This window comes from Hordeum vulgare, chromosome 4H (assembly GCF_904849725.1).
Source record: "Hordeum vulgare subsp. vulgare chromosome 4H, MorexV3_pseudomolecules_assembly, whole genome shotgun sequence".
Classification (NCBI taxonomy): Eukaryota; Viridiplantae; Streptophyta; class Magnoliopsida; order Poales; family Poaceae; genus Hordeum; species Hordeum vulgare.
In genome coordinates, this window is record NC_058521.1 from 570,941,416 (window position 1) to 570,952,825 (window position 11,410).

At 51.7% G+C, this 11,410-nt stretch overlaps 1 protein-coding gene and 1 pseudogene across 1 annotated transcript; both read left to right on the forward strand.

Annotated features, from left to right (window-relative positions):
* The first annotated feature begins 1,589 nt into the window (after nucleotides 1-1,589).
* On the forward strand, nucleotides 1,590-2,926 carry LOC123450784 (annotated as a pseudogene).
* Nucleotides 2,927-7,031: 4,105 nt separating this feature from the next.
* Nucleotides 7,032-10,213, forward strand: LOC123447122 (probable flavin-containing monooxygenase 1). Its single transcript, XM_045123690.1, has 5 exons — nucleotides 7,032-7,508; nucleotides 7,632-7,872; nucleotides 9,129-9,307; nucleotides 9,448-9,800; nucleotides 9,874-10,213. Exons 1-5 carry the CDS (start codon nucleotides 7,032-7,034, stop codon nucleotides 10,211-10,213), a joined length of 1,590 nt encoding a protein of 529 aa, XP_044979625.1.
* The last annotated feature ends 1,197 nt before the right edge of the window (nucleotides 10,214-11,410 follow it).

Genomic DNA, 11,410 nt, shown 5'->3' on the forward strand with positions numbered 1-11,410 from the left:
AAAGGACACAACACACCTAGCTAAACTAGCATCTAGCTAAACTAGATCGAAAGCATTACAGGGCATACAAAAAGGCCAATGAACAAACATATGAACAACCTCGTCAACACCGGAGAGAGAAGACATATCCGATAAAAGAGCGGACAAGTGTCATTCCAGTGAAGAGAGGATATCCAACATAGCTTGACTCGCGATGCATGCATGACAATAGCCCTCGACGGACACGCCACCACAGACCCTATCATCGCCCCGCCACCTCCAACTCCGAACTAGGCACCTTGCCGCAAACCTTGTGCTCCCATCAAGAGGTCAAATCTTCATAACGATGCTTCCAACAAAAAAACGACGGCGGGGACACCGTCATCACTGATCCAACAAGGAAGATCTTGGTTTTCACCCTGAGACCGAACTAAAGGACAAGAGAGGTGCAAGATCTCCTCGGTGAGGCCTTCAACAAGGAAACAACACCGACAGGTATTGTTAACACCGGCAGAGAGCAGGACCAGCCCTACCCGCTCCCACCGTCGCAGACAGATCCACCACATGCATCAGCCGCGACCTAGAAGGGCCCGGGTCTGGCCGGCCCCGCCCGCTGCCGGCGCCGCACACCCACCGGAATGACCTCGCGCCTCGCCCCGTCATTGTTGTGGCGCCCTCAGCCTCCTCTCGTAGCCGCGCCCTCGCCGCATGCACCGTGGTCAGGCCCCTCCCATGCGCCCACCCTCACCGCGCACACCATTGTCGGCCCCCTCCCGTGTGCGCGCCCTTGCCGCGGATCTCGCGAGCACGAGCCCCCGCATCCACCATGGACCCGCACCCGCCGGCCATGACAGCAGGCCTGCCGTCCTTCTCCACCCATCGCACGCACCAACACCGTGTCTCATCCTGACGCTCGCGCCCTCACCATGGATCTCGCGAGCCGCTGCGTCACCTTGGTCTCATCTTGTGTCATCCATGACAGTAGCCGGACCGTCCAACAAACGCCATGCGAAGCAGGTGAAAAAAAAGAGGGCCTCGCCACCACCTTCACGGGAGCCGACGCGAACTTTACCGGCCGCTCCTCCGATGGCGACAAGCCGAGGGAAGGTAGGGGGGTTCAATCTAGGGTTACCTCCGAGTCGTGAGGGAGGACGAAGCGGGGGGACGCGTGAGCGTAATTGTTGCGAACCCGATGCAGCATCGCCGTTGATAAACGTATATCGACATGTCTACGAAGAGGGAAAAGTTGGCCACAGCCGTCGTCCGTCTCTATTTGTTCGACAAGAGATAAATATACTAACAGTTACTAAAGTTGAGTGTAAAGCACACTATGGTCACTGAACTTCACAATACGCTTAATACGGTCATTGAATACGAGTTGTGATGATTATACGGTCATTGGTTCATCGTAGAGCTCCGTATTTTGTCCGTTCACTGGTCAAAATAGTCTTTGACCCTCCCACCTCTCCCCAACATCGTTCCCTCGTGCACGCCGCCGACGCCGCCCAGCGCCTCGCAGATGGCAGCGAGGAAGAAGAGAAGAGAACTCGCTCGGGCTCCCATCCCGCCACACGCGCAGCAACGAACCCCGCGCCGCCTCGATCCGATCGATGGCCTCCGCTGCGGCATCGTGCCCCCGGCCCCACCGCCGCCGCCTCCCTTGCCGCCGCCGTCGACCGTGATGCAGTGGCTCGCCCTACGCGTCTCCTTCAGCCTCGAGGACGCTGGCGGGTGCGGCGGTGGCAGGGACGCTGGAGGAGGTGGGGGGAGGGGGGGGGGGGGGGGAAGGTTAGCGCCGACTTCGAGTTCCTCCTCGCCGATTGCTCGGCCGTCTCCACCATGCTTCCCGCCGACGAGCTCTTCTCCGGGGGCAAGCTCGTGACGCTCTGCCTCCCGTCTTCGAGCGGTAGTTCCTCGGAGGCGGCGGTGACGGCCATGCGGCCTCCGCTCGCCCCGCGCCAACAACGCAGCACCCCGAGACGCCCAGGGCGAAGGGGACCAAGGATGCGATGGTAAATGCGGAGCAGGCGACGGAGGAACCCAAGGTTCTGGCGAGGAGGTGGAGGGGCCTGCTTCGGATGCAGAAGCAGCAGGCGTCGTTGTCTTCTCCTTCCTCTTCCTCGACAGAGACCAAGCCACTCCGCCGCCTCCTCCGCCGCGGGCCGAAGCCAACACCAGCATCGGATGCAGAAGTTGTCCCTCAGCTTCCTGCTCCTCCACGACCCCAACGACCCCGACATGCCGCCCGCGCCGGTATAAGTATCAGCTTCATCTCCATCATCAACCCGCCGCCTCCCGTCAGCACGTCGCAGCACCAGCTACCGCCCAAGATCCGGCTCACAGCAGCGCAGGCGGCCGGGCCGCTGCCGCTGCCCCTCCTCCGCCTCCTCCATCCGTTGTGGCGGCCAACAGCCCGCGCCTGAATGCGGCCGGCGATGTCCAGGAGCTAATTGAGCCCCCTGTACACCCGCCTGAGTGCCCCGAGACCGCCGGCGGCCAACAGAAGAACACGGGGACGCCGCCGACGCCCCGTCCTCCATCTCCTCCCTCCGCCGGGGCGGCCGACAACCCGCGCCTGAACGCGTCCGACAACATCCAGGAGATGGTCGGGCCCCCTGTACACCCGCCTGAGCTGCCCCGGGGCCGCCGACAGCCAACAGAAGAACGCGGGGACGCCGCCGCCGCCTGGGACCGCGCCGACGACGTTGCAGAGGAACCCCGCTACTCCCGAGACCTGCGAGAAGATGAGGTACGGCGCGACGGGCGATGCGAAGGAGTTGTAGGCCGACGAGCTGGTGTTGGCCGCAACGCAGTAGACGGTGTCGCTGGAGCTGGGCAGCGGCGGCGGCGCGCACGAGGGGACGATGGCGGAGTGCTGTGGCAGGGCCAGAAGACTATTTTGACCCATCAACGGGACAAAATAGTGAGCTCTACTATGAACGAGTGACCGTATAATCACCGCAACTCGTATTCAACGATCGTATTTAAATTTCAAAGACCGTAGTGTGCTACACGCTCAACTTCAGTGACTGCTAGTGTATTTATCTCTTTCGACAATAGATTCTCTGCCTTGCACACTACCCTAAGCCCGGACGCTACGTCGAGTGCCTGCATGCATGCAATGGAGATTGGAGAGAAATAAAACGAGAAAACACGGCCACGTGAATACATCTCGTCTCAACCAGTAGATGGCGTGGCCAGAGAGCAAGGCGCCGCATCGTTCAACCAGTAGATGCCGCTGCATGCTATCCATTGTCACTTCTCTCTCTGTGGTGGTATCATGTGCATCAAGTCTGATCATGCATCCATGCCTAGCATATACTCCCTCTGTTCCTAAATATAAGTCTTTTAAGCGATTTCACTAAGGGTCTATATACGTAAGAGCATCTTCAACAAGCGCTATACAAGCGCCGCGTCGTAAAAAAACAGTTTTAACGCGCGCAACGCGGCGGCAGCTCCAGCGGGCGCGCAAAAACGGCGCGCGCGTCATTTCCAGTTCAGCGCGCTGGCCGAAACGCAATCCCGCGCCCATTATTTGCTGCGCCGGCTCCCGCGCGCGACTCTCCCGCGCTCGCTCCTGCTCTCTCCTGCGCTCGCTCCTGCACTCTCGCGACCGCGCCGCCGCCCCCATCCGACCGCGCCGCCTCCGCCGCTCGCGCCCCCGGCGACCGTTCAGCGCTTCCCCGACCTATCCCCGCGCCGCCGTCGCCGCCCGCGCCAGCCCGCTATGCATATCAATAAAAAAAACGAAGCACGGTGGTTCGGTTATGGGTCGGGAAATTTTTTGGAGAGATAGGATTGATGCCCATAACAGATTGATGAAGAACTATTTCGTGGAGAATCCCACATACCCGGAGTCGTATTTTCGTCGCCGGTTTAGGATGAGCACAGACTTGTTCAAGCGCATTGCAGAGAAACTAGCGAGCCATGACCGGTTTTTCCAGCAAAGGAGGAATGCCGCCAGAGAGCTCGGGCATAGCACCTTTCTGAAGGTGACAGCCGCTTTGCGTATGTTGGCATACGGTATCCCGGCTGATCTAGTTGATGATCACTTGGCTATGGGTGAGAGCCAAGCCATCATGTATGTCAAGCGCTTTGCAGTGGGAATTGTGCAAGTGTTTGGCGAGGAGTATTTGAGATCTCCCACTGCTGAAGACGCCGCAAGGCTATTGGCGATGAACAAATCTCGCGGCTTTCCTGGCGTGCTTGGCTCAATAGATTGCATGCATTGGAGTTGGAAGAATTGTCCAAAGGCATGGCATGGGCAATTCCACGGCCAAAAAAAGGTTCCACTATAATCCTTGAAGCGGTGGCCGATCAGGAGACTTGGATTTGGCATGCATTCTTTGGAATGCCTGGATCTTTGATTGACATCAATGTTGTCAACCGGTCACCACTGATGAATAAGATTGCGAATGGTGAGTTGCCACCGGTGCAGTTTGTAGCAAATGGCCGTACGTACAACTATGGCTATTATCTAGCGGATGACATCTATCCAAAGTGGCAAACCTTCGTGAAGCCGTTGAAAAAACCAGAAGGTAAGAATTTTTTTTGATTTCCACAATGCTCAGGCGGCTGCTAGAAAAGATGTGGAGAGAGCATTTGGGATTTTGCAAGCCCAATTTGCTATTGTGAGAGGACCGGCTAGATTTTGGGATCAAAAAATGCTTTGGTACATCATGCACGCTTGTGTGATCATGCACAACATGATCATCGAGAATGAACGTGGCCAACATTTAGACTACTCACAGTATGAGCTCTTGGGACATCCCGTACGAGTGCGACGGAGGGCTGAAAGGGTAGCCCGTTTTGTTGCCTCGTATCATGCCATTCGGCGGCCCGCAACACACAATGATCTTCAGAAGGATCTGATTGAAGAGTGGTGGGCATGGCATGAACGACAAAGAGCATGCTTTGATTGCATTATTTGTATTGTATTGTCCATGAACTATTGGTTGTGTTTATTGCATTATTTGTTGTACTGAACGATAAACTATTTGTTTGAGTTGTAATAACTATTTATTGTTGATTTATTTTGTTTGTTTGATCGTTTTCTCCTATTTTTTGAAATGTATATGTGGTTTGTGCGTGCTGCGCGCGCTGCATTTTTGGGCACTGCTAGAGCGGCGCGCGCGCGCTGCATTATAGCGCGGCTGTTGGAGCCAGCGCCTATCCCTGTGCTAAACCAGCCGGCGCGCGCGCTGTAAATACATTTTTTGGACGCGACGCGAAGGGCGGCTGTTGGAGATGCTCTAACAAAATGATTGAATATATATACTCTAAAGTATGTTTATATACATCCGTATGTAGTACATGAAATCTCTACAAAGACTTATACTCCATCTGTCTCAAAATAACTGTCTCAACTTTGTACTAGCTCTAGTACAAAATTGTACTAAGCTTAAGACACTTATTTTGGGACGGAGGGAGTATTTAGGAACGGAGGGAGTAGTCTGTACGCGCGCCTAGTATAGCGAAGGTGTGTGTGATCCATGATCCATGACTTTGTGTTGGGACTCTAATTTGTGTCACGGTGTGACATCACTTTTTCTTGTGCGTCCGCATGAGAAAATTTTAATTTTAAATCCTGAACTTTTAGAGGTTCAACGAAATGAACTCTTATATCAAAATTTTGATTGATTACACCTTGAATTATGCAATTTCGGTCTGAAATAAACCCCGAAATCGTTTTTCGAAAGAGGATTGTAAAGGATGGTCGGAATTGTTTTTTTTTTTGGACAACGACCCGGATTGGGGCGATTCCTATTTGACGCTCGTGACCTTCCACGCCCCGCTTTGGGCCCGCCCACAGTCGTTTCGTGTGTCTTCTTTTGCTCTATTTTTTGTTTCTTTTTATATATTTCTTTTCTATGTTTTTTTTCTGTACTTATAGAGAGTTCATTGTGTGTTACAAAAATATTAAGGAAGTGGTCATGGTATATTTGACAAATAATTCACTCATTTATAAAAAATGTTCATCGTATATTAGAAATTTGTTCACTATATAGTACTACACAAATGTTCAATATTTATTTTAAAATTGTTCCATATATTACAAAAATGTTCAATCTGTACATCAAAATGTCAACATATATTATGAAATGTTCAATGATATTCCAACATGATTAATCTGTACTTATTTGATTTTTTTTCCAAAACATGTTTCATACTTAAATGGTCGCGGCAGGAATCTATTACTAGAAGTCGTAAGATTCATTAGTTAGCGTCACTCGTTCACGATTAATAGCTTAGAAGTTCGACCCCCCCCCCCCCCCCCCCCGCGCACAAGATTTGTTTTGCGATATTTTTACGTGTCACAAGTTTGTTACTACAAATGGCTTGGCCTGGTTGGTTAGCACAGTTTGCACTGAAAGAGGAGTCCAAGAGTATTTTTTTGTAACGCTCAAATATTTTTGAAATGTCACAAGCATCAAAATATAAATGTAACTCGAAATATAGACAAATGGGCCGGCCCGGCAATGAGGACAGGCGTACGTCATGGTCAACACCGCCACTCTCTGGCCCATCAATGAGGCCAATCCCAGTTGACATTTATGAGCGTTCGTTTTAGACCGCGATTGCGTAGTTTAAGGTGCAATCGATATGAATTTCGATATGAGGGTTCATTTTGCTGAACTTCTACAAGAACAGGGTCTAAAATGAACTTTTTCCGTCCGCATGCAAACTGTGCAGGGGTCTACTTCCTTTATGCAAAGCAGGATTGGTATTCCTGACATAGTATGGGTATGCATTGTCGTGCGAACGCCACATCCGGTCGTGAATCGGTATATGTGGCTTGCCTAGGGAGGGAGCCGATTTCACGCGCGATGACCGTAGCCATTTCGCTGTGGCAACTGGCAACTCTTTTCTACGAGATACAGTGAAACTTCACCTGCTCAAAGACGCCCATGCATCCCTAGCCCTATAAAAATACCCCCAAGCCTTTTCTTATCGACACCAACAAGCAGCTCGATCTCTCTTGCTCTTGCAGACCATCCATCACACACAGCCACACACCCAGCTCCATCCATCACCAAGGATCCTACACGGCCATGGAGCAAGGTCAAGCAGCACGGGCCACGAGGGAGGCCGTGCCAACGGTGTCCCGTGTGGCCATCATCGGCAGCGGGGTCAGCGGGCTCGCGGCCGCCAAGCAGATGGCCGCCTACGACCCCGTGGTGTTCGAGGCGACGCCGTCTGTGGGCGGGGTGTGGAAGCACTGCGTGTACCGGACCACGCGCCTCCAGACGCCGCGCCCGAGCTACGAGTTCTCCGACTACTCATGGCCCAACCGCGACGACCCGGCGTTCCCGACCCACACCGAGGTCGTCGACTACCTGGAGGACTACGCCGACGAGTTCGACCTCTGGCGCTACATCTCGTTCGGGTCCAAGGTGGTGGACATCAAGTTCCTCGGCGGCGCCAAGGCTGGGTTCACCGAGCTGTGGAGCGGCACCGGCAAGGCCCCCCTCCAGGGCAAGCCAACGTGGGAGGTCGGCGTCGCCACCGGCGGCTCCGATATTGTTCAGGTACCATATATACACGTACTTTGTATGCTTGCTCTGCATGATTGCTTTTACATACTGTGCACCGTGTTCTGATAAACTCAATCTACCTCACGCGCATATTTTATGACGGGCATGCATGTGCAGTATTACAAGTTCGAGTTTGTGGTTATGTGCACGGGAAAGTACGGCGACGTGCCGCGGATGCCCGTGTTCCCGCTAGGGAAGGGGCCGGAGGTCTTCAAGGGGAGGGTGATGCACTCGCTGGACTACTGCAAGCTGAGCGAGGAGGAGACCGTTGAGCTGATGAGAGGAAAGAAGGTTGTTGTGGTTGGGTACAAGAAGAGCGCTATCGATCTAGCCAATGAATGTGTTCAGGCAAACCAAGGTGCGTAGAGCAATATACTACCATAGTCAGCTACTACTGTATGCATAGTTAGCCTTTTGTCCAAATTCTCTTAAGAGTTAAGTGCATTTTTTTTAATCCTCAACTTATTACAAGTGTGGCTTTTGTCTCTGAACATTTCTCTGGTGTGTATCCTCCATCCCTCAACTGTTAATACCGGGTAGGTTTAGTCTATGACAACAGTATTCTTCGTCAAACTCGGTTTTGATTTGACATGGCACTGTTTTAGCCACATCATCACCTTAAGATGGGATAAGCCCATATGTCATTGAGAGAATCTCTGTCTCTCCTCTCTCATCCTCAGGTGGCATAGGCCCACGTGTCATTGAGGGATTCTCTAAATAACATGTGAGCAGGTTCCCCCTTTGAGTGATCAATAATGCTAGAACCACGTAATGTTACGTCAGGTTTCTATGTAAAGTCTGATTTATAGGTAGTTAATTGAATTAGGATTATTGTTGAAACTAGGTTTTTGCCCAGGGAATATTGTTGTCAAGACTAAATCTATCCGATACTAAGAGTCCAGGGAGAAAGGTTGCATCAAGATGTGGCCAAACTGTGCCACATCAACTTAAAGTTGTGTTTGATTGAAGAATGTCCTTATAGAAGAATAAATCTATTCAGGTATTAAGAGTTGAGAGGTTGGACGCGGATTTGATGAACATGGTTCCACGCGCATCTCTTATGAATAGTAATAAAATACTAAAAAAATAAAAAACTTTCAATATTTTTTGCAACATACTTAGTCAACCAATATACCCACATACGAAGTTTCACAAAGAAATTACAACCTTATTATTTTAGACAAAAATGAGAAAATCAAAGCTATATAAAAAACACTATTTAATGAATAGTAGGGTCCCGATTTTATGTTCTTCACTAAGAATATCACTGGTGTCAATAGTTCATGAAAACTTCACACGTGAGTAGAATGATCGACAAAGTTTGTTATCCGGAAATTTAAGATTTTTTTTTCAATTTTCCTCGTATATTATTGAATTTACTATCATGTGTGTGCGGTGGAACCATGTTCTGCCTGAAATACATTCATAAAGTTAAAAATACCAGAGATTCCTAAAGTTGAGGTTGCGCTAAAAAAGTTCAAGGACGAAAACAACACTTGTCGATAAGTTGAGAGTGAAAATGCACATTAGTCATCTCCTAAAACATTAACCGATTACACTAAAAAAAACATTAACCGATTTGTGTTTGCTTTGCTTTGTTTTGTTTGTTTGCAGGCGAGGGAGGGCAGGCGTGCACGATGCTGGTGCGGACTCTGCATTGGATGGTGCCGTCGTACTCCATCTGGGGCTTGCCATTCTTCATGTTTTACTCGACACGTTTCTCCCAGCTGCTCTACGAGCGGCCCAACCAAGGTTTCTTCAGATCCCTCCTCTGCCGCCTCATGAGCCCACTGGTATGTATGCGTACGTCATAATTCGCAGCCGTGAAGAACATTACATTACATAGCGCACAAACCATGCATGCACGACTTTGTCATGACAGTAGCAACCATGCATGCATGCATGCATGCACGCATGGGTTTTGGTTGTGCAGCGGGCAGGGGTGTCGAAGTTCATCGAGTCGTACCTGTCGTGGAAGTTGCCGCTGGCAAAGTACGGTCTGACGCCGGACCACCCCTTCGTCGAGGACTACGCCAGCTGCCAATTGGCCTTCGTCCCGGAGGGCTTCTTCGACATGGCGGACCGCGGCCTCGTGCGCTTCCAGAGAGCCCTCAACGGGTGGTGGCTCTCGGAGAACGGCGTCGTCCTGGAAGACGGCACGGAGGTGGAGGCCGACCTCGTCTTCCTCGCCACCGGCTTCGAGGGCAAGGACAAGCTCCGCGAGGTCCTCCCCAAGCCCTTCCGCGGCGTGCTCGTCAACAATTCCTCCATGATGCCCCTCTACCAGTACGTTTATCGTCTAGCTGCACGTGCATGTATCCAGTGGCCGATGGGCTGATGTGTTTGTGGCTTTGTGCAGCGGCACGATCCACCCGCTGATCCCGAACATGGCGTTCGTGGGGTTCGTGGAGAGCGCGTCGAACCTGCGCACGTCGGAGCTGCGGTGCCGGTGGCTGGCGGGACTGCTGGAGGGGCGGTTCGAGCTGCCGAGCGTGGAGGCCATGATGGGGCACGTCGCCGGCGAGGCCGACGCCATGCGTCGCACCACGCGGTTCTACCAACGCCACTGCATCTCCACCTACAGCATCCACGACAGCGACGCCATGTCCGCCGACTTGAGCTCCGCCACGCACCACAAGAGCAACTGGATGGCCGAGCTCTTCGCGCCATACAACAAGGAAGACTACAAGAAACAGTAACTACATTTACTCGACCGCATTAATAGACGAGCGGTTGAGTACGTACGTGATTCTGGGTTATCCATGTACACTCTGCAGTGTTAATGTACTCGACCGCATCTAGCTAATATCGCTAATAAGAATTTATATACACCTACGTTATATGCTTCATCGGTGTTGTATGTATAAAATCTGTTTGGTTCCCTGCATTAGGCCTAGGCTAGCCCGCACGGGGAAGGAAGTAGCCCGTTTGATTGCCTGCGTTTGATGTGCAGCCCGCATGGCACGAACATTAAAGCAGCTCCACGCTAGGTCCAGGATAAACGCCCGAATCGACAGTAGCTCGCGAGCCTGGCTCGGAGGACGCAGTGGAGGGTGACGCGCTTCTATCCTCGTGCGACCAGGGAGTTGGCAAGAGCTCGCCCGCGTCGCTGAAAAATCGGCGAAAGGATTTGGGCTCACCTCCCACCAAGTCTGCCCCTATTTAGCCCCCTCCCTCACCTCCTCAACTCCCGCCACCATTCTCCCCCCTTTATAGCTTTCCCGCTGACCAGCATCGGCACCGATGAGCAGGTAAGCGGCGCATCTTCACCGGCCGGCGGTCCACGGCGTCGGCGGTCCTTCAACGGCCGGCGGTGATCTTCTACGACCATTCCCCCCTCTTCCTCGAGCTGCATATATGGCCTCTGTGAGTACAATCCTCCTTTCTATCTGTTCCTTCTAGCTAGATCTGAGCTGCAGCTAGGGTTTGATGTAGTGCATGGTTGATTAGTGCTCTGATATGTGAGCTCATATCTTTGATTGCTAGCTGCGGTTGTAATTTGTGATAGGGTTAGATGTTCAAGCATGTGGTAGGCTAGATTAGTAGTAGAGTTTGAAGTTCAACCTTGTGCTTGTGTTGATTCGTGTTTAGATCTATGATTTGTAGTTATTGGTGGTTCATTTGTAACATGATGTTTGTTGTAGATGTATGTTCCTGCTCATAGATTGTGCGGTATGCTTAGTATGAGAGTGATGAACCATGTGCTTAGTATGATAGTGATGAAGCATGTGCTTGGTATGATAGTGATGGACCATGTACATGTATGCTCCTGCTTTCATGGATTGTCCGGTATGTTGTGTGCTATGCTTACTGTCAATGCGTGCTACGATTATAGGACATGACCACGCACACGCAAGATCTTAGTCAGGCCCTTGTTCTGTCGGATAGCCAGTTTC